We start from the raw sequence: 22,158 nt of genomic DNA, 5'->3' as shown, positions 1-22,158 counted from the left end.
GAGGGGACCTATGGACCACACTTTTGAGAATCACTGGGCCACAGAAAGAAAACTAACAGGGCAGATCACACAAGATGTTCTATGCTACATTAGAGACTCTGGACTGCACAATTATGGAAAGACATGAAAAGTATTTTAAGAAGAGAGATAGAATGATCAGATCAGGTTTGCATTCAAAAATGATTGCATTCATTGCACTGTGGAGAATGTACAGAAGTGAGCCAAGAACAGATGCAGAATGACCAGTTAGAAAGCTATTACTGTAGCCCAGGTTCAAAACGACTGTGGCTTAGACCGTAATCTTGTGATCATGGGAAGTAAGAGAATGGGCAGATTTGAAATATATGTTGGTGTAAAAATAGACAGAATCTGATGACAGCCTCATTGTGGAGGATGAGAAAGAGAGGATAACATTCAGATTTCTGCTGTGTGCCATGGATGCCATTAACTGAAAAAAGGAATGCTGGATGGTGAGAAATAAAATGAAGAGACGTTCATATGGAGACGTATATCACGACTTCTAAGTCCCTTTTCTTCTGGGACGATAATACTCTATAATGAGTATGGCTGCTCTTGCATATTTAACCCCCAGGCTTGGTCTAAGCTTTATGGTCCTCTCCTTACATTCTCTCTATAAGGAATTTCATTCTATCCTAAGGAGTTCAGAAGGCACCTATAGGTCTAGTTCTAACCCCTCCCCTGAGTTCTACTCATAATTTGACAAGTCACTTAGATAGAGACACACTGGCAATAAGGTAGTCAGGAGCCTAGGTCATCAAACAGAGGAGATAACACCAATACCTAAGGCAGAATAAGTCATTAAAAAGCAAGTAACAGACCAGAAGTATAGTATGACCTCTTTCATTAAAAATGCTCATAAACACGTGTAGCAAATAAGTCTAAATAGCTAAGCATCCTGTTAACAATGGTAATCTAAAAGGATGAAGAGGTTAGAGTTGAGACATTTTATATTTTATTTATATTTCTATATTTGATTTTTCTCTTTTGCTTTTTTCACAACTCATAATTTACAAACCTGAGACTAACTCCCAAAATTTACTTATAATTAATGTGGTAATTATCATAATGTTTACAAATAAATTTTTTAACATTTTGGTTTACTAGCAACACTTGCAGTAAGTTCGGTAAGATGGAAGAAAACAAAAAATAAAGCGGTCATTGCTCTATCTGACAAAACTAGAAAAACACCAAATTCTAGCACCTGAAAAGATTATACAAATAGTGTTATACATTCAATCCTAAAAACATATTCTTTAGAAATGCATACAAGAATACATGTAACACGGTGTACCAAGTTCACCTCAGGAGAGTGTGATAGAAGATGCAGAAAATAATTTTTTCTTTCTGCATCTTTGCGTATTAAAATAAGTATAAATTAATTTTATTTTCATATTTTGTAATATGAAATAACATGTTCTTTGATTTTATGAACAACAAAGACACACCACATAAAACTGAAAGGACTACAACAAATAACCAAATTTTAATCTCTTAATAGCATTAAAGTCATACTGACATGCAATGAAACACATACACAAAAAAACAAATTTGCAACCCTTTCAAAAATAACTTCAATATTTTTGAGGGGGGAGTTAAGAAACAAAGGCAAATAGTTTAATGACTCACAGATACTAAAATTAAGTTCTAAAAACTTTTAGTTCTCAAAGATAGAATGTAGTAACTACAATCTATTAAAAAATCAACGGTAACTTAAACCCAAGATATAAAATTCAGAAATTCCTTTAATAAAAGACTTTACTACCTGAAAGGACATCTGATAAATCAATTTCATCTGACTGGACACCAATGCTGCTGTTGTATACATTTTTACAAGAAGAGCCACTCATCTCCAAATCAAAGAGGACTGGATCGAATGGTGAACTATATAATCCATATCTGAAAAATAAAATAATGTCCTAACAATTTTCCTGTCAGCCATCTAATTAACAAATTATCTATTTACTTAGTTTTCAAAGCAGTTTTTACACAGGGCAGAAGGAGACACTATTAACTCCTTAAATTCACTGAATCTCAACTGTGTTCCCTGCAAACCTATACTCCAAAAGATATAGTCCAGAGACTCAATAAATGTGATTTCAATTAAGCTGATAACTAATGAACCAAGACAACCTTCATCTGCAGTCTGAATCAAGAAAGAGCTATCAAGCACCCCTCCCTTGCCTCAATCATTACATTGACTCAGCAGAAGGTACAAAGGCTTTGAGTAACATCTCATCGAAATCAAGATTTCTAATCTATAAAGATTACAAAAATGCTTGCTTTAAATAAAATATTTCAAATAATGAAGATTGGGCAAGAACTCAAATCTAACCTTTAGCTATTTCTTATTTCATTATGTTTAAGTTTTAGAAAATCAAACAGCAGATAAAGAATACTAGTTAGGGGCAATAAGTGATTTACATAATTTTGCTTACAAAGTTTTAACAAAAAAGAAACAAATTACTTTAAGTGCTTCTACCATTAGCAAGATACACCACTTTTAAGTATTTTAATATAATCAGCCCTCTGAATAACCATCTCCAGGACTTCCAAAGTTGTTAAAGGGAATTATTTTCAGAGAAAATAAAGGGAAGAAAAACTTAAGCAAATATATATAATAACAGTTATGTGCAAAGGTGGTATCATATCCAGAAAGGCCCATGATTAGCCATTTCATAGATTAAAATACCTTGTCTGAAGCAAAGCCTCCATTGGTGTGAGCCTGTCCTGTAACTGTCTGGACACAGCAGTAAGCAGAGATGCACACGCGGTACTGCACCCAGCCAAATCTTCATCTTTAACATAATTCAGTAAGACAAAATACCAGTAGACAGAACCTGAAAACAACAACAACAAATCAGTTGTTTAAATCACTGTTTCTTTTCCTCATTGCTTCTCTAACAAAGAGAACTTCAGATTTCATATTTATCAGTACGTCCCCTTTTCCTAGAAGGATTTTCTGGAAATAAAATCTGTAAGGGCAAATTACAAAGAAGGACTAACTCCTTGGAGGACTCTAAGAGGACACTGACAAAGAATTGCAATCATGTTTTTGAGAAGTGTACAGGATCAACCTAGTCATTTAGGTTTTCAGTAACGTGAGATGACTCTGAGGGACATTTTATAATAGCTAGAAAAGCGGAGATGTCAGGTCCTTCAAGCCACCTTTCCTAAAATACTATTTCTCTGTACTAAAAATTTCAAAACCAATTGATGGCAGTGAGCTACAAATAATATACTTTAGCAAGTGAATGAAGTATAGTTATTCCATACTGCCAGTTAGATACAGACCAAAGGTGATATTAAAAGGTGACCATGATGATGTATTTTAAGACTCTTAACTTGAGATATCTAACTAAATACACCCCATAATTTAAGCACACTACCTCTAACACTATCCTCAAGAAACTGTTTTAAACACCAGAGACTATTAAAGTGAGCAACCAAGTCCAAAACATTCTACTCTATATAACAAACAGTTCATAGTTTTAGTCAATATATGTTCAAGGTAAATATAAACAGACTCTTTGTCTAAATTAAGGTATTGATAAAATAACCATTTATCAACTAACTTTGAGCAAGCTTTTTTTCTGGTATACCACCAAGATCAAATCCTTGTGGAATATGTTTATCTCACTGAGATAACTTGTTGAATGGTTATTTATAAAATAAAAGACTGTGAGAAATGTCTACAAAAAACTAACACTAGGTAAAGGACAAATCAGTAGCCCTTCATAGTAAATTCCTACCTGATAACTACATTCATTCTTGAATGGCATTTCCACAGTCTTTAGGTGCTGTAAAAAAAAACACAACCCACTGGCTCCTTTTAGGGAATCAGAGTTTGCCACAGACCCTACCATTCTCACACAATATGTGTATGAACCATTCTTCTTATTTATGTCATCTCTCTGGCACTTACTGACATTTTAGTTTGTGAACAACCAAGCAACTCAATTATTTTAATGAAGTACAGAAAATGTATGAATTGAGATGACCTGGTTATTTACTTAAATCTCCCATTAACTTTTTCCTAAAAATATTATCGAACAGAGAGTATCTGCCTACCCAATCACAATTTAAAACCCCTTAAAAAACAGATAAGCTACAGAAAAAAAGAAAACTAATTGAGAAGAAAAAGAAAGTTACTACACAACCCCAAGCGTACTGTGAGATATTTCCTAAGGCTACAGCTATTTGTGATTGAACTAATTTCACATACCACCAGTTGCTGCTGCGGGTAAGACCGACATATTATCAAGTAAGGCCTTCAACAGAACAGATCCAAATCCTGGTTGACATGGGTCACATTTGCCATTACTGAAAAAAATTTTAAAAGAAAAAATTTAAATACATTACTCAAGGTCTAAATCCAACTCTAAACATGGTGTAGTACTTTTAAAATCTTTAAAATGTGTTCATACATATTGAAAGAAAATCTGCCTTAAAGCCCTATAGACATGCAGAAAGATAGTAGGGATTGATTATACTAAGGGTCTTTGTAACTGTTTTCTTACGCATTAAACCACTCTTTTCTTTTTTTACCAAAAAGGGCTAACAAGCAGGTATAGTCAATATAGACTATTAGCTTTTAAACACTTCCTAGATAGTTTCAGGGTTTAGAGAAAATGATCTGCATAACACTACAAATAAGTCTGGTAAAATTATTATATAACTGGGAACAAGGCCTCAGATGAACAATCCAAAGACAATCAGGGACAGCAGGAGTGAAAGTGCGGGAATGGATCCCCTTACCAAACTCCCCAAAGTCTTCCTAATAGGCAGAGAAGCCTAGTAGAATTCTTTTATTACTAGATTTATTTAACATGACATTTTGCCCAAAAAAGCCCAAATTTTTTCTTAGAATCTCAATAATCCTCATCAACTTTTGAAAATCCTCTTAAGTTATACATATATTCAACAGGGACCAAATAACACTATAGACAAGGTATCACCTGCCAAACTGCAGGTGTACCTACAAAGTATATTTTCAACTTAAAAAAAGACCAACCTGATACACAAGGCTAGAAATCGTGCACACTTATGGGCTATGCTGCGTCCTGCCTCAAAGAAGCAAACACGTACAATGTCTAAAAGACATTTTCGTGTTTTTGAAAGCAGGCTCTCATTTCCTTCCTTTGAGCTGCAAAACAATAGCAGATGTTTAGGCTCATCTTGAACTTCCAATCATAACAAACAAAGGGCAATCTGTGGTAAATAAAATCTTACTAACCTTCCAGGTCCATTTGAATGTACTCCAGCTAACCAACAAAGAATATCTAACACAAGGCTCTGGGCATGTTCTGTGATTTGGCCATCATCTGCTTTTCTACACAAAGTGTTAAGAAGTTTCTCATGAAATTCTGAAAACTGTAACATGGCACATCGTTGCACTCTACAAAAAAGAAAATATAAACACATTAACAACCAAAATAGAAAAGTTAAAACTAAAGCTATTTCAAACTGGTTGGACATATAATGTTTCATTTGAAATCATTACTATCACAATTTTAAAAAAGAACTTTTGAAAATTCCCAAGCACTATAAGGACACCAGGGATGAACCAGTGAAGTGGAGAGACAGTATATACCATCACTGAGATAAGTCCTTAAGAGAAATGAAAAGCAAATAAAAATTTTCAAGTAAAAGTTAGGATTTAAAACTTTTCTGTATTTTCGTATATTTATTGGAATTCTTCCTTTGTACTCCTATTACTTTAAGAATAGTAGAAGAAAATGAGATTACCTTTCCTTAGAAATTGAAGTTTTCTTAAATCTTCGGATGGTGACTGAGACTTCTTGAAGTAAGTCACAGCCCCGGAGGTTTTCGGATTTACGGGTGCCACTTGCATTTTCATTCTTAACATTAGAGGATTTTTCCTAAACATACAAAAATAAGTAACTGCATGAACAAACAAATGAAACAAAAAAATTATTTACTATTAAAGTCTGTAAATAAAAGAATATAACTGAATTATGGCTATCAAAACATAAATCTCAAATTAAAACGACAGCTTTCACCCTCGTATTCAGTAAATGACTAATTTAGCCCAGAATTGTAACAGGGAAAGAAAGAAAGACATAGTCACTGTTTAAAGGTAATAACCCAATCAGTTAAGATTATAAAGCCAAAGTCTTGAGTCTAAGTCCCAGCTACAGCTCTACAAGATATGCCAGCTCCCCATTCTCTAAGGTTCACTCACTTTCAACATGAAAAAATGGAGGTAATAACACCTGCTCTGCCTATCTCAGAGTTATTCTGAGGATTAAATCAGATAAAGTACACAGAAGTCCTTGAAAAACTGGAAGACCTATACAAATATAAGATGATTGGTGTTACTGATACTGCTATTGTTGCTTATGAATAATGATGATAGAGAAACAAAATCTCCAGAGTTCAGGAAAGTCCAAGATCAAACAAGTATGAAGAAACTGCATGATATATAGCTAGTTGTAGAAAATGAACCATGAAAATTAAGATACATCTCTAAAATCACTTCTCAACTTCTGTTCCTGCAGTCTCCCAAATGTTTGCAAAAAAAAAAAAAAAAAAAAAAAGTGGTGCATTATCAGTAGAGGGCAGAGAAACAAACTCTCACACCCAAGGCACTAAGAATAATTATAAAGGGAAGTACGTGCTAACAATTATTCCCTACTGAATGTACTTTATATAAGCTAGGTAGTTGGCTTAAAGTTAATTCAAATATTTTCTCCTTGATTATATTTTTTTAATTTGCTGCAGAAAAAATACAAACAAAGTGTCTACTGATAAATCAATTATGGGCCATACTACTTCTAACAGTGTGTCAAATCTCAACCACCATGTTTAAAACAGCATGTTACAGTTCAAAATGATACTGTTTCATACCTTGCCTGCTGCAACTTTTGCCAAGAGTGAAGCAAGTGAATAGCCCTTGTTACTCTGGTGTTTTAGGGATGGAAGTCTTACTACAGGACGTATACCACCATTACAGATCTCATCTGTTCCTCTTTCATTCACTGCCTTGACATGGATTAAAAATGAACGATATTTTCCTCCTGCCATACCTAGAGGAGTGGTACAGAAGGGGATAAATTATTCAATCACCAAAAAATCAAATTGTTTTTTGTCTTCCCAGAGCAAGTTAAATTAACTCCACAGAAAGAAAAATACACTTGGCCAGAATTTTCGAATTACACTGTTTGCATACAATATGGCTAAATAACCTTTGGTAGCAAAAGAACAAAAAGCACAGGAGTTATATGAACAGCGTAAGAAAGTTTTGACACCTGGCATGTTTCATCCCAATCAAAGAAGTTATTCATTTTAATAACAGAAATTTTGTGAACTACAGAAAAACACAAAGAAAAAACTGTCATTAAAGCACCGCCCAAAGATAATGATGTATCATATGTGTATCCATCCAGTCCTTTAATGCACGCATGCACACACATACATATGTGAATGCATACATACACATAAGCATTATAGTATTACAGTTGAAAAAGCACAGGCTTTGGAGCCACTACCTGGCTTTGATAATGGTTCTGCCATTTTATTAGGCATGTGACAAATTAACCTCTCCATGGTTCAGTTTCTTCAAAAGTAAATGAGAATAATAATAGTACCTACCTCAAAGGTAACTGAAGCACTTATAACTGCATGGCACAAAGGAAGCACTAGATAAATATTGGTTGTTGTTATCACTAGCTTCAATTTTATATGGTTTTAACTAAGTTGAGATCATACTATACAATCTATATGTAAAATTTATTGCAAAAATACCCTCAAACTAATATACCCACGAGCAAACCATAAGCTGATTGTTGCCTAAGCAGGTATGAAATCCTTCTGTAATTACAAAAGCTACTTTTGTTGTTTTCCACTGATCTGTCTGCCCACTGTGCTAGCGCCACACTGTTACATTCTTCTTACTGCTGCATTATTCTAGGTTCTAGAATCTAATAAGACCCTCCTTCTCAATCTTCTTTTTCTAAATGTCTCTGGCCAATATCATCCTTTTACTCATCCGCAAAAATTTAGCAATCATTTTCTCTAGTTCAAAGTTTTAGGAATTTGATGGGAAGAACAGTCATTTCTACTAAATTCTGGGAAAATTAACACTTTTACATTATTGAGTCTTTTGAAATACGTGTTATATAATTTTATCCCCAATTTTGTCAAAGCCAACATTTTAATTTTCATATAAAATTTTCAGTTTCACACTCTCATTCAACAAAATTAACTTATACTCTCAGCAATATGAGAGAAGAGATGTTATTAGTTTTGCTCACCACTGTAACCCAGTATGTGGCCTAACATATCATAGGGTCTCATAAAGTTAATGAATGAATGAATAAGATGTAGTCAAGGGAGTATGTTCAAACTTGTGTATATACTATGTCTGCAACTAAAGGTAGGTGTGTGAATGGGGGCAAACATTATGAAGGGAATGTACACAAATTAAAATAGTTGTTACTTAGGTGGTCAGATATTTTCTTGGTTTAGGGAAGGATCTCCACACCTTATCCACCTCCAATTTTACTTTAACAATCAAGGTAAGTGGCTCATTTGTTGGCTTTTTTTATTCACCCCTGAGATACAAAGATGAAATAAACGTCCTACTACTGCAATATCTAATATCTTACAGATATAAGATATAAAATATACATTAATTAAAATTTGTGCTTAAGACACTCAGATCATTACATCTGATACTTTCAAAACTCCTCTATAAAAATCCCATAAGAGAAGATATTATAACAATATACAACACTCTGAAGACACAGGACTTTAAATTGATGGAAAAGGCAAACATGCCAGACCATGATGTCTGGTTATTTGAAGAATTCTGTATGTCATGTTAAGTCATCCTACCTTCATCTTCTTTATGCTTTTTTAAAAAGCAGTGAGACCTTCAAGACACAGAAAGTAGGATCTGAAGTTTCACATAACAATAATCACTTATGAGAGGAAATTACCTCAGCTACCAGGAAACCGACGGAATCACTAATGAAAAGTCCCCCAAAAAACAATACCTTACTTTTCTGAAATCAGTTTTTTCTAATCGACTTTTACAATTGTGAGATTATTTATTCTGCTTTTGTAAAATATGTTACTTCACCTTTAACAAGTTTGGGGCTTGTTAACGTCAACATCCCAGCATGCCCTGATAGATCAAGGCCACTAGCAAGCCATACTGGCCCACACAGAATGTCTTCTTTGTGATCTTCTAAAAATGGACATAATCTAAGACCTAAAAAGAAAAATACACATTTTCCTTTTAAATTAGCTTATAACTTAAAATGTAATATTTAATAAGCAAATATCCATCCCATTTACATGTAACAGCACCACACAAAATTCCATATTTGAATGTGTTCAAAAAAGAATTCACTATCATGCTAAGGAACTATAATCAATTATCTGATATATTATGTTGCTTTTCCACTCCCATATTATTTACATTCACCTTGGTTAAAAAAAAAATTATAGAACCATGACATGATTTCAAATCTCAAGATATTAAAAAACAAGAATGCAAGTATTAGTGCAGCTGTGTTCACAAAGATGAGCTGAAAGTTAAAGCATACTGCCAAAGCAGAATTATAGGTTATTTTTAACTGTGTTCTTAAAACCATGTTTTTGCAAGCCATAAGGAAATCTTTGCCCAACATGATGCATTTGGATCACTACTCCTTTTACTGTCATGGACAACAGCTCTATAATTTAACTCACACTGTGATTCCTCTACATCCATGTGCTGCATTTCTTCATTCAAATCAACCAGGGACGGTTTCCCATTTTGTTCCACTTCAATGTTAAGAGCTGGAGACAAAGGAAAGGTGATCTGCCTATCTACTGCTGTTTCTAGAGGATAAAAATATTAGTAAACTTAATTTTGCTTAATATCAATGATTTATGTGCCTAAAATTCTAAAATTCTCTGTTAAACTGGGAACTGCAGTGATTTTTATCACAGATGCTAAAATGGTTGTTAGGAGAAGAAGAAAATTAGATTCAATTGTTTCATACACTCTTCTCTCTTTTAATGGTGGATATTCACCTGAAGAAATAATCTGCTGGCAACTAAACTAAGAATTCTTACCCTAGGCTACACAATACCGCACATGTAGACTTTTGAAAATACCAACACCTAAGTCCTATCCCAATTACATCAGAGTCTGTCATGATTCAAAATAATACACACACACACAAATACACACATATGTATACAAACACACATATATACACAAACACATACATACATATTTGTAAAACAGGAAATTTTTCAGGTTTCAATATTTTTACCCCTGGTGTGAAGTAGCCATTTTACTCTTAAATTATCCCCAGTTTTTTAAATTATCCTATTAAGAAGAAAACACTGAGAAGAAACATCTAGTTTCCAATATGCCAAGTATGTACAATCTATTTTAATAACTCAATATATCAAATTCAGAACTTGTAAGAAAGATAAAGATGAATATATATCTGGCATTACATTCTGGGTTTTACTAATAACCTTAAAAGAATATGTGACTCCATAACAAAGCTCTTTTCCCAATCAAGTCTCCTCTTAGGAAGAGAAATGCGTAAGTCTAGTAATGCTAAAAGTGAAACTAACTCACAAAGGAACTAACTGCATTTCCCAAGAACCATAATTAAACTACTCAAGGTTATGCAAGTCTGAACAACAATGAGTTACTGAAAAGCTCTTAAATGTTCTCTGGATTAACTTTTCTAAATAGAACCACAGAAAGTAAAGAAGGAAAATAGCACAGGGGTCGGGGGGGCAAGGAGGGACGTCAAACCTAGACAGCCAAGTTGAAAATTCGTTTTTTTAAGAAACCAACTACAAGATAAAATCTTCAAATGTAAAATTTAATCCATTCTTACCATTGACTTTCCCTAAGCCTGGAGCTTTATTTTTCAGTAGTGTCACTTGTATCTGTGGAATATTGGTGATGTTTGAGTTCAAAACAAATTTGAAGTCCACATGTCCAACCATACAAGCTTTAGGCAGAACCAATTCAAAAACGTGTTCATCCCAGCTGTTGCTGTCAAGTAAGGGAGAAAATAATAAATAATGCGAAAATCTTTCTTCAGCCATAACCATCTTACCACTAATATCACCTTTCGTACTCTGATTTGCTGCCTCCAACAAAACTTAGTGCTTCTCAATCGGATCAGGAGAGAAGATAAGCAGTTCTACTGAGAAAGATTAAACTTAGGGCAATGAATAATCTTACCTTAGGAGTCTCTACCTGCCTTGGGAACTGTACATTCCAAAAAGCCCTTGTTCCTCTAAGTGTGAGCTACTGTGTATCAGAATTATGTGCAGATTCATGGGCCCCACCCTGAATCTAAGAGTGGGGTCACAGGAATTTGTATTTTAAAATAAGAACTTTTTGTATATCTTATACATGTCCATTCTCTGATTTTAAATTCTACATATATGCTGAAAAATAAAACTCCACTAAATTCCAGATTCATATCCAAATGCCTACCAGGTATCTCAAACTTATCATAAATAAACCCAAATTACTTGATAACCAACTTCAATATCAGTAAAAAGAAATTCCATTTTTCAGTTAGATCAATCCAAAACATTAGAGTCATCCTTAACTATTCTCACTCACACCAGATGCTCAGTACATTAGCATACACTATTCCTTCTACCTCCAAACTACATGTGACCACTCTTCTCACTTCCTCCATCAACTATCATCATGGTCCAAGTTACCATCAACACCACCATAATTACCTGAATTACCACAATAGCAATCAAGTTAGAATCCTTGCTTCTATCACTTCCCCCCAATACACACACCACAACCACTCATAATCTACTATCAACACAGTAGTCTTAATGTATCCTTCTAATATATAAATTATATCGCATCATTTCTATATTCAAAACCATCTTACATCTTCCCATCTCACTCAACATAAAAGTCTCACTATGGACTATAAAGATGGTCATGATCTGGCTACCAACTATTTCCTTTGATCTCACCTCCTGCCACTCTCCTCCATGTTCACTGCACTCCAACAGTAGTGTCCTTGCTCTTCCTAAAATTCATAAAACATACTTCTCAGGGTCTCTGTACTTGCTATTGTCTCCAAATTAATGTCTTCATGGAGGCCTTTCTGAGGGCCCTTATATAAAAAATATTACACATATTTTCTCTCCTTCTCTCACTCTCACACACATGTACACACCTAACAACTATTCTATCACCATACTGTTTTAACATGTTTCAGAGCTTTTATGACTATATGACATAGTAGATATCTGCTACTGTCTGTCTATCCCTACCAGAATGTAAATTCCATGAAAGCCATATTATTAGTGCCTTCAAAAGTACCTGCACAATTGGGAGATTGGGATTGACAAATACACACTACTATATATAAAATAGATATCTAATAAGAACCCACTGCATAGCACAGGGAACTCTACTCACTACTCTGTAATGGTCTGAATGGAAAAGAATCTAAAAAAAGAGTGGATACATGTATATGCATAACTGATTTACTTTGCTGTATACCTGAAACTAACACAACATTGTAAATCAACTATATGCCAATAAAAATTTTTAAAAAAACAGAAAAAAGGAAAACTCATATTAAAAAAAAAGTACCTACACAAAACAAACATTTAAATATTTAGTCACACAATCCACAAATTTATTTAACAAACTAACTGCAATGATGGATTACTCTTAGCGTTTTATCCTACAACTAAGAATATAGGAATTTCTAAAATTAAGGTGACAAATGAAAGAAACAAAGCTGTTAATATGCAAAAGTTAAGAGAAAGAGTAACATATATAATAATTCTATGTTGTCTCTAACAAATGTAGAAGATGAACTTGGAAGAACGTTTTACCTGTCAGTCTGTAGTTTCCAAGTTCTAGTATGCTGAGCAGCATCTCCATGATGCTGCTGATGCAAGTGCTGAGGATGCCTCCTTTGCTGCTGTTCTTGCTGAACTTCTACCCAGCACGGAGGAACAGTAGCTGAAAACCGTGGAGTCAAAGTCTCAAAGCGAGTTAGCTCCACTAGAGACGTCAAGATGTCAAGGGTAAATGGCTGGTCCACCAATAAATCAACTCCTTAACAACAGTGAATGTAGAATTTGAAATAGATTTTAAAAAAAGAAGTTTTAATCCATGTTTTTTGTCTAGTCAATTACAACATTCACCAAATAGCCTCAAAGTTAATAACGTAGGCTCAGATACCTATATACAACTAAAGTAACTAGCCCTGACTACATAACTAGCATTAAGAAAAATCCATCTTGAATATTTTAAATTATAGAAAGGGTACTTATTGGAGAAACCTAAACTCAACCTGTTAGAAGAGCCCTGACTGAGCTTTAATGAGCACCAGGTTAACAAGGGCAACGGAAGTAGTGGTGCTGAAATGCAAGCCTGACTTACATCAGATCAATAATTAACTTTTACACTTTGTTATTTACAAAACAAAATGCTAAACATCTGCAAGCACATAACATCTGCCCCTTTTTACTCTATTAAAAAGTAATTTTTAAGAAGTCAAAGCTATACTGACGGCAAACAAATACTTACAAACCAAAAGCTTAAACAGCATTTTTTCCACTTCTGGGGTAGTTAAGAATACCTTGTATACATACCAGTATTATAAGAGTAACAACCTGCTTCAGAGAGATTAGTTTGCTTTTACAAATATATGTATTCACATCTGTGAAATGCCTAACATAGGACAAAGCTGAAAAACTGTTGTTCTTATCCCAATTAACAAAAATAACTTTTAAAAAAGACTAAAATATGAAATCTGGTAAGTTTAGAATAGTTTCACAAAGAAAGTCTACACTGCATTCTATAAAATTATTACAAGTGTACTTCAAATTACATTTTTCCTCAAAGCTTAGAGCTTTTAAAAATCTGACTGAAACTGTATTAAATGTTGTTTGTAAACATTAACAGCATATCAATGCTCCTTCTTTATTTATTTCTTTATAATCTAATTCATCTTTACTAAATAGTATTTTTATGGAATTTATATGAAAACTCTTATTACACCAATACCCTATAAAATATGAAAACATTCAATATGTTAGCTTTTTAAACCAACTTGTGTAGTTAATCAAGACAATCAAGTCTAATTATACATAGCAAGAGACATGAGTCACTTTATCTCAACCAGAGGATAATCTTGCCTCCCCGAGGCCATCTGGTTGAGAATAATTGTGTGTGCTACAGGAATCAAGTAGGTAGAAGCCAGAGATACTGCTAATACAGCACAGGACAGTCCTCCCACAATGAAGAATTAGTCCGAAACGTCAATAGTACTGAGAATGAGAAACCCTGCCTTACGGTAGTAAAGACTGCTATATATTATACAAGTAATCACTAAAATTAAGATATACTAGTAATCACTAGAAGTTTCCCTTTGGTGCAAAGAAGAATGATCAAATGCACAAATGTAAGTATTCATGAAGAACAAATACCAACTCCATGTATTATTTGTTTGGAATACATTTGAGTTTAAACATATTTTTTCTTTAAAGATTCATTAAATTTCTTTTAAATGCTAGGTTTGGGGAATAAAATGTGGTAAGTGCTAAGAATAAAACATAACAGCACAATGGAAGTACAAAAGGACTGTGGTATAGGGAAAGGATAAGGAAAGAGAGCTTAGTGTAACATATGAAGAGCATGAAACTGAATACACTTAAGAAATCATGAAAAGTTTCCTATAACTGGAGGTTGAGAAAAAGACTAGAGTTATTAGCCCACAGAGCAAGTAAAGATTTTTAAGCAGGAGTAACAATGCTAACATTACTTCTTTTGAAAAACAAGTTCTGGAGGGCAGTAGAGAAGATGGATAGGAGAAAAGGCAAAAACAAACAAAACCAAATCTATCTAAAGGTTCACAATGGGGCAATGAGAGTCTGACTATATCTCCCCTGGGAAAGAATATTTTTTCAGCATTTTTATTCCAGTAGTAATATTAGTAATATTAGCCATTTCAGTCACTTTACACTTACTTAATGAACTCTTCTCTTTTTCATATGCTTTGTTGCTCCCTAACTAGACCGAAAGCTCCTTAACAACCAAAATAGTGTTTTTACCTCTTAGGTGACTTCACCAAAACTGGTCAACCTACCACAGGTTGAGAACCATTTCTTATTTTAATGTTTACAACATTTTCCAACTACTGAAAAAATAGTGATAAACAGTATACAAAAACAAGCCTGGCAAGAGAATGTCAACAAGGAAATGAACTCTCTCAAAGAAACCAAAAATTGACTATAAAAAATGAAATAATGTTTAAGATTATATAAGAAAGATTCAGAAAACTTTGAACATCACAAGAATTTGCATTTTTAAGAATCATTTTAAAAAGTTAATACCATACCTGAAATGCCAGGACTTGAAGGATTTGATAAAGGTTTGGAACCTTCTGAAGACGGTTCTATTCCTTTAGAAAGAGATCCATCCACTAGTATGTCAGCTTCATCAATATCATCACAGGTTCCTCCAATTTGGAGAAAATGAAGCTCACCACCTACAGTGTAGTAAAATTCCATCAACGCAGGTACATGAAAAATAGGTAAACAGACAAGTGCATACTACTTAGTTAAGAAACTTAATTTATTTTAATATCACTCAAAAGGCAAAAAAAGAGGGCTACCAAAGTGACATATCTCTAAGAATTCAGAAATCAAACTGTCAAGGAAAATTAAATTTAATGATGAAAATGGCAAATACATAAACATATGTAAAAAGTTATTTATCTAGTACTTACATGTGTAAGACACTATTTTAAATGCTTAATTCATTTAGTCTTCACAAATAACCTTAAAGTAGGGAGTATAATTGTGGCCACTTTACAGATGAGGAAACTGATGCACTAGCTATATTGGAATCCACAGCCCAATCTCTTAATCACAGCAGTAACAAAACTGAACAAAGATTCTTAATTTTTTGAAGCATTCACAATAAAATGAAATCAAATCAAATTTCTATTTTTCATATTTCTATCACAGAAAAGAAAATGGAAAACGAGCTTAGCAAATATTTAAGACCAAAAAAAAAACAAGAATATTTGGAGATTCGCTTCCAGCGTGACAGAATAATGAGGAAGACAAAAATCTTATTCCTGAAAAGCATCTATAAAGTTGGACAAAACTGTAATTTAAACAGAGTGGGTCAAACATTGAAAACCAGCAGATATGCTACTACTGCCACAGGGGATTCACTGATTTGGAAAGCTTGTCTGCTTAAAGTGGCTCAGTGGCAAAAAGAAGGCCCGTCTACTCTACTGTCTGAAGTCAGAATCCTGTGTAGGGCAAGCAAAACACTAGAAATAACGGGAGATTAACAAAGAATTACAAGAAGTGAGAGAAACATAGGGGGCTTGGTAAACATTCCACATATCCCACATTGATCAGAGGTTGCAAATATGTGCAGCAAAGACTAGATGGGGTCCAAGCCATCAACACATTCTCAGTCAACCAAGTCCCCATGCCTATGCAGAAAAGACCTGAAAGGGCACAAGAGAAAATAAAAATAAAGAAAATAACAGCCAGGGCACACATGAACACAACCTTACCAGTAAAGGTGTTTCGTCACAACCAATTATCAAAATCATTGGCTGAATACTAAACTATGTGGACAGAGAGGCAACAAATAAGAAACAAGCCTTAAAAATAAAAACCAGAGGGTTTCCCTGGTGGCGCAGTGGTGAAGAATCCGCCTGCCAATGCAGGGGACACGGATTCGAGCCCTGGTGCGGGAAGATCCCACATGCCACGGAGCAACTAAGCCCGTGAGCCACAACTACTGAGCCTGCGCTCTACAGCCTGTGAGCCACAACTACTGAGCCCGCATGCTACAACTACTGAAGCCCACGCACCTAGAGCCCGTGCTCCGCAACAAGAGAAGCCACCGCAATGAGAAGCCCACGCACAGCAACAAAGAGTAGCCCCCGTTCACCGCAACTAGAGAAAGCCCGCGCACAGCAACAAAGACCCAACACAGCCAAAAATAAATACGTAAAAAAAATAAATTTTTTAAAATAAATAAATAAATAAAAACCAGAGGGGGAAAAAAATGAAAGAAACATCAGTGGCTGCTCACTGTAAAAGAAACAGATTTCACAGATTTAGTCCAGGTGGGTTACCAAATAACCAATGCAACAACCACCTCCAGAGGGGGGTAAATCATAGTCCAGAGTTTCTACAACATTATTTAAAATGTCTAGTATTAAATTAAAAATTATAAAACACGTGAAGAGTGACACATGCTCAAGAAAAACAAAATGAGAAATATCTCTGAGCGCCCATATTTAGATTTAGCAGACAAATACTTCAAAGAAGCTATAGTAAATATTTTATAGAATAAAAGGAAACCAGGTATAGAGAATTAGAGGAACGAATGGTGAAAATGACTCAACAAATAAAGAATCTCAACAAAGAAACAAATTATTTTAAAAGAACAAAAGGGAAATCCTAGAGTTGAAAAGTATCTAAAATGAAAAAGTTCACTAGAGACTCGATGCAGATTTGAGATGACAGTAGAAGGAATCAGTGAAATAAAAACAGATCAATAGTTGTATGTTATATATGAAAGTTGTTAAGAGTAAATCCTAAGAGTTCTGATCAAAAAATAATAATAATAGGGAATTCCCTGGTGGTCCAGTGGTTAGGGCTCCAGGCTTCCACTGCATGGGGCACAGGTTCGATCCCTGGTCGGGGAAGTAAGATCCCGCATGCCACGTGGTGTGGCAAAAAAAAAAAAAAAAAAATTTAACTTATAACATTAATTGTAGATTTTTATCAAAAGACTCAGTGTTTCTCCATGAGAAAGACTCTTATGCTATTTGAATATACTCATAAGACAGAGTCAAATCCATTTGATTTACAGTCTACAGTGCTTTTCAAAAATCTACTTTATGGACTGTCATACACACATTTTAAAACATCAACTTTTCTGTCCTCTTTATTGTTATTAATCTCATCTTTTCAAATGCATCTTGATCAGTCAACTCTTAAAGAACTGGGGGATAATTTTTAAAGTGGTTAACTTCTCAGGCTTTCTCTTGTCCTTCAATTCATCTAAATAAATTCTATCACATGAGATCACTTCCTAGAAATTTTCATTGTCCAAACTCCATGAAAACATTAATCTATTTCATAGCTTAAATACTATTTCTCCTCTGAATTGCCAAAAGCTATCTCATCAAATAAATCAAATAATTAAACTCTGATTGCATTTGTGGAAACTACTAGTATCTTATGAATATGTGCCCTGGGACCAGGTAACTCAGGTTCCAAACCCAGCTCCACTTCTGGATGGCCTACAGCAAATTATATTGTTTTCATTTTTTAAATCTTTCAGATTAAAATATTCCAAAAAATTCAATGTATGGGTGTTCTGCTTTTATTACATTCTGGCAGTTTAATGTAGTTTAAGCACTCTGATGACAGACTGCCCAGGTCTGAACGCTGACTCTGTCATTTATTAGCTCTGTGACTTAGGCAAGTTACTTAACCTCTTTCCCTCGGTTTCCTTATCTGTAAAATGGAGACAGTAACAGTACATAACTCATAAAGTTGGTGTGATGACTAAACAAATTAACAGAGTTGTAAGACTCTCACAGAAATGAACTGGCTTATACATGATTAATAAGCTCAAATTATCCTTGACACCCCATAGTATTTTAATGGTTTTTCTGAAAGTTCTATTATTCTAAAGTTATCCTATACTGCTCATTTTTTAAAATAATCTAGTTGGATTTTGATGTTATTTGAAGATTTTTTTCCCCCTTGTTATTTCACTAGATGTGTTTCAAAGAAGGCAATCCACACCACTACGTCCACCATTATCCTTCTTAGCCAAACTCTTAAAATCTTTTTAAAGAGAGGAAAAATTCAGGTTAATTCCTACCAGAACCACAAATGAGATGCATAACTCTTCCCAAACCCAATTCCTCTGCCAAGCGTTGGTAATAGTTACTTAGGCTTCAAATATTTCCTGGCCCTAAATTCCTACTAAACAATCAATAGGACTATTCATTTTGCCTGATAGTGTCAGTAACTCCTTAGTAACACTATCTGTTACTCTGTATGGAGCCTCAAATGTGGCAAAACTGATTCACTATCAGCAAAAGGTTAGGAGTAAATAAGACAAGAAAAACTTATTTGGCAAAACTAATAATTATTTACTAAATACTTTTATTTCAGAAGGAAATAAGGACATGTATTTGTGCCAGAAACTTTACATACATTATTTCATTTAATTCTATCAAGCCTGCAAATAGGCTGCCTTGTCCTAGTTTATAAATAAAGAAACAAAGGTTTACTGAGTTTAAAGTAACTTGTCCAAAGCCACAAATTTGAGCAGATGCAGAGTCAGGACTCACAGAAACAACAGCAGGTTATTTTCTTGAGGTTAAAGCAGAGAAGATACTTTCTGAGAGACTTATTAACTTATTTAAATTAGAATCCTTACCTAGGGCAGTAGAAAAAAGTTTTAAAAACAGTTAAAACAGTAGAAAGATTTACCACTTCATTATAAAAGATATAAATTTCTCTCCATCTATATGGATCTAAAATTCATGCTAAGTATGCACATAAATGAATGCCATATACATTGATTTTATAAGATTTGTAGAAGAACCAAACCAATCAATAGCTTACCTTTGGTGCATGCACACAGCCTGTCTGTGCCCGAGCAGTAAATGACAGAAACAAATGTGTCTTGTTCCTCAGTGCCCTCCTTTTTAGGAGGTTCCACTTTGGCCAAAATTTCAAAGTTTGAAAGATCTAATATTTTTACATATCCTCCCTGAGTGGTTATTACCAGGTGTCCAAGAGTAGAAATATCAGACTTTTTCTCTCTCTCAATGCCATTCTTTGAGGTTAACTGCATTTCCTCAGCAGGTTCCTCATAGTCATCCTCTCGATTATCCAATATATCTGGTGGAAGCAAAATGAGCGAGGTAATTGTGTCCTGGGGATCTTTGATATGTTGGATTTTTATTGGCTCCTCTTCTAAAGTCACTATCCGAGTGGCATAATTCATTTTATAAAGTATTAAATATCCACCACTAACATTCCTCTGCTCAGGTTGAATTATCAAAGGAGTCTGTACATCTGCTGGTGATTCGTGTTGGATTATACTAATATTTGCACCATTCACTACAGCAAGATTTGATTCCAGCTCACCTTTCCGTCTATTACATAGTGCAGAGTTTAACTTATTTAAATTATTCAAGGCCTCTACTTGATTTATTGCACTCAAGGATTCAACAGGGCATGTCCGCAGTCCTACTAATAAATGAATCCCATCAGCACAAGGAGTTATTGAGTCTATACAAAGATTCTCCTCCTCCGCAAACTTTGGCAGCCTCAAACACTGAACCAAAGTCCCAGGCTTGGGAAACACAGAGTTCCACTTCTCAGAATCTGGAGAGGTAAGGTTGGCTGCTGCATCTGCAAATTGCTGAATGTAAGTCACAGGAGGATCCTGCAACAACAACTGCTCCTGACTATCCAGCTCCATTTCAATAATCTGTGGAACTGTAAAACCATCATCATGCAAACTTTTACTCATTATATTGTTCATCTGTGAAAAGATTTTTCCTGCTTTCTCATCAGATTCCTTGATGCTATAAAGAAGCAAAATGGGTAAAGTCCTTCTTACCAGAGGAAAATTTAATTCTGAATTAGTGCAGGATTCATTGTCAGTTGACCCTTGTTCTGATATACTTTCACCCTGAGTTCTGCTTAAACCATCCAGTGACCTGTGAGAATTACTACTAATGGGTGAGGTAGCAGGAGATTTATATGTTAATAAACCTCCAGCTAATAAACATGGAAAGGGAATGTTGTGTTGTTCCTGGTGCTTTTCCTTTGTCTTTTCACTCTTAGAGTTGGTTAAGCAAGGATTTGCCCCAAGTTCTTCAAGATCCTTAACAGTATCTTCAAGCACATTTGCAACAATCTCCCACTGAAGTTTTTCTGGCTGCTGGAGGATGCTGAGTGCTGTTATATCAAGGCTCACGTCCATGGCTTCCTTCTGTGATGCATGCCCTTTGAAAAGGAACAATATTCGTTACAAATGGCCTTGTGAAGATAAATCAAAATCTGTAGTATACCATTTTCATTAATTTTCTTTTTTTTTTAACTCATCCAGTTGGTGCATTTTAATTACACTAGTGGAAGAATTTAAGACCTTTTAAAGGAAATTTAATCAAACCTGAGATGAATCTACTCAGAAAAACCACAGAGGTATTAAAGAGTTCCAAAAATCATTTTAAATTCAGAATATATTCTCCTGGCAATCTGTGAGCAAAATCCTTTTTTTTTTTTTTTAAAAAAAAAAAGGAGAAAAAAAGGGTTAAAGAACGAAGACATTATTAGTATCAAAATAAAAGATTTCTGTCCTTCAACTCTAAACCAAAAATACACTCAATACTATGCATCTGTCATTTATGCACTTTGAAGAATATCCATGAAACATTACTGTAATCTCAGTTCATCACCTCTCTCCCACCCCACCATGCTAATTATCAGTTGACTGTCATAGTATGCAATTTAATTCTATCCTCAGCTCAGAAAAAAATAACTAAAAAAAAAAGTTCCCAAAATTTGTCATTTTAAGTGAAATAAGTGTCTTCTGTATTATCCTCTCATTTTTAGTTCATTTCAAGTCAACTACATTACATTACCCTTACTGACCTTTTGTCTACCGTGTGATCTTCAAGCTGTCCCCTTACAAATAGTATAAAGGTCATTCCTCAGTCTCAATGCTCCAAAAATACCATCTCTCTCAACACAAAACCCTGAAGTAGATGTCAGTCAACCTCTAAACCAGGTATAATCTCTTGATACTGAATGCAAAGTTTCAACCAATCTGTTTTTTTCCCCAATAGCACAAACTATCAGGCAACAACATTATTAGCAATAATAATGTAAAGGTCACTCTATGTAACTTGTGGAAATACCAAAAAAACTGGAATTGGTTTTACAATTTTAGATTAAGAAGAACATAGAAGAGTAAGGAAATAAGTATAAAATAACTCAAGGTGATTGCATGGAGGTTTGAAAGTTACCCAAGTACAGGAATGAGCAACAGAGATTCATGGAACATCCAACACTTGAGAT

At 34.4% G+C, this 22,158-nt stretch overlaps 1 protein-coding gene across 5 annotated transcripts in view; it reads right to left on the bottom strand.

The window, feature by feature from the left end:
* BIRC6 (baculoviral IAP repeat containing 6) overlaps positions 1-22,158 on the bottom strand; it is a 249,345-nt gene that overhangs the window by 174,646 nt on the left and 52,541 nt on the right. For 4 of the 5 annotated variants that reach the window (XR_011076759.1, XM_068565174.1, XM_068565175.1 and 1 more), the window contains exons 10-22: positions 19,690-21,084; positions 15,405-15,554; positions 12,892-13,117; positions 10,896-11,056; positions 9,739-9,870; positions 9,125-9,256; positions 6,889-7,067; positions 5,767-5,900; positions 5,255-5,416; positions 5,033-5,164; positions 4,244-4,341; positions 2,711-2,858; positions 1,784-1,917 (exon numbers count right to left, since the gene is read on the bottom strand). Coding sequence is in view for 4 of the 5 variants with exons in the window: in XM_068565174.1 (XP_068421275.1) it covers positions 1,784-1,917; positions 2,711-2,858; positions 4,244-4,341; positions 5,033-5,164; positions 5,255-5,416; positions 5,767-5,900; positions 6,889-7,067; positions 9,125-9,256; positions 9,739-9,870; positions 10,896-11,056; positions 12,892-13,117; positions 15,405-15,554; positions 19,690-21,084 (3,183 nt within the window). In the remaining variant the exon portion in view is untranslated. The remainder of the gene's footprint in view (positions 1-1,783; positions 1,918-2,710; positions 2,859-4,243; positions 4,342-5,032; positions 5,165-5,254; positions 5,417-5,766; positions 5,901-6,888; positions 7,068-9,124; positions 9,257-9,738; positions 9,871-10,895; positions 11,057-12,891; positions 13,118-15,404; positions 15,555-19,689; positions 21,085-22,158) is intronic. The other variant, XM_068565177.1, reaches the window with a different exon arrangement.

This window comes from Eschrichtius robustus, chromosome 15 (assembly GCF_028021215.1).
Source record: "Eschrichtius robustus isolate mEscRob2 chromosome 15, mEscRob2.pri, whole genome shotgun sequence".
Lineage (NCBI taxonomy): Eukaryota > Metazoa > Chordata > Mammalia > Artiodactyla > Eschrichtiidae > Eschrichtius > Eschrichtius robustus.
Note: the sequence above shows the minus strand (reverse complement) of the source record. Positions and strands in the feature narration are given on the sequence as shown.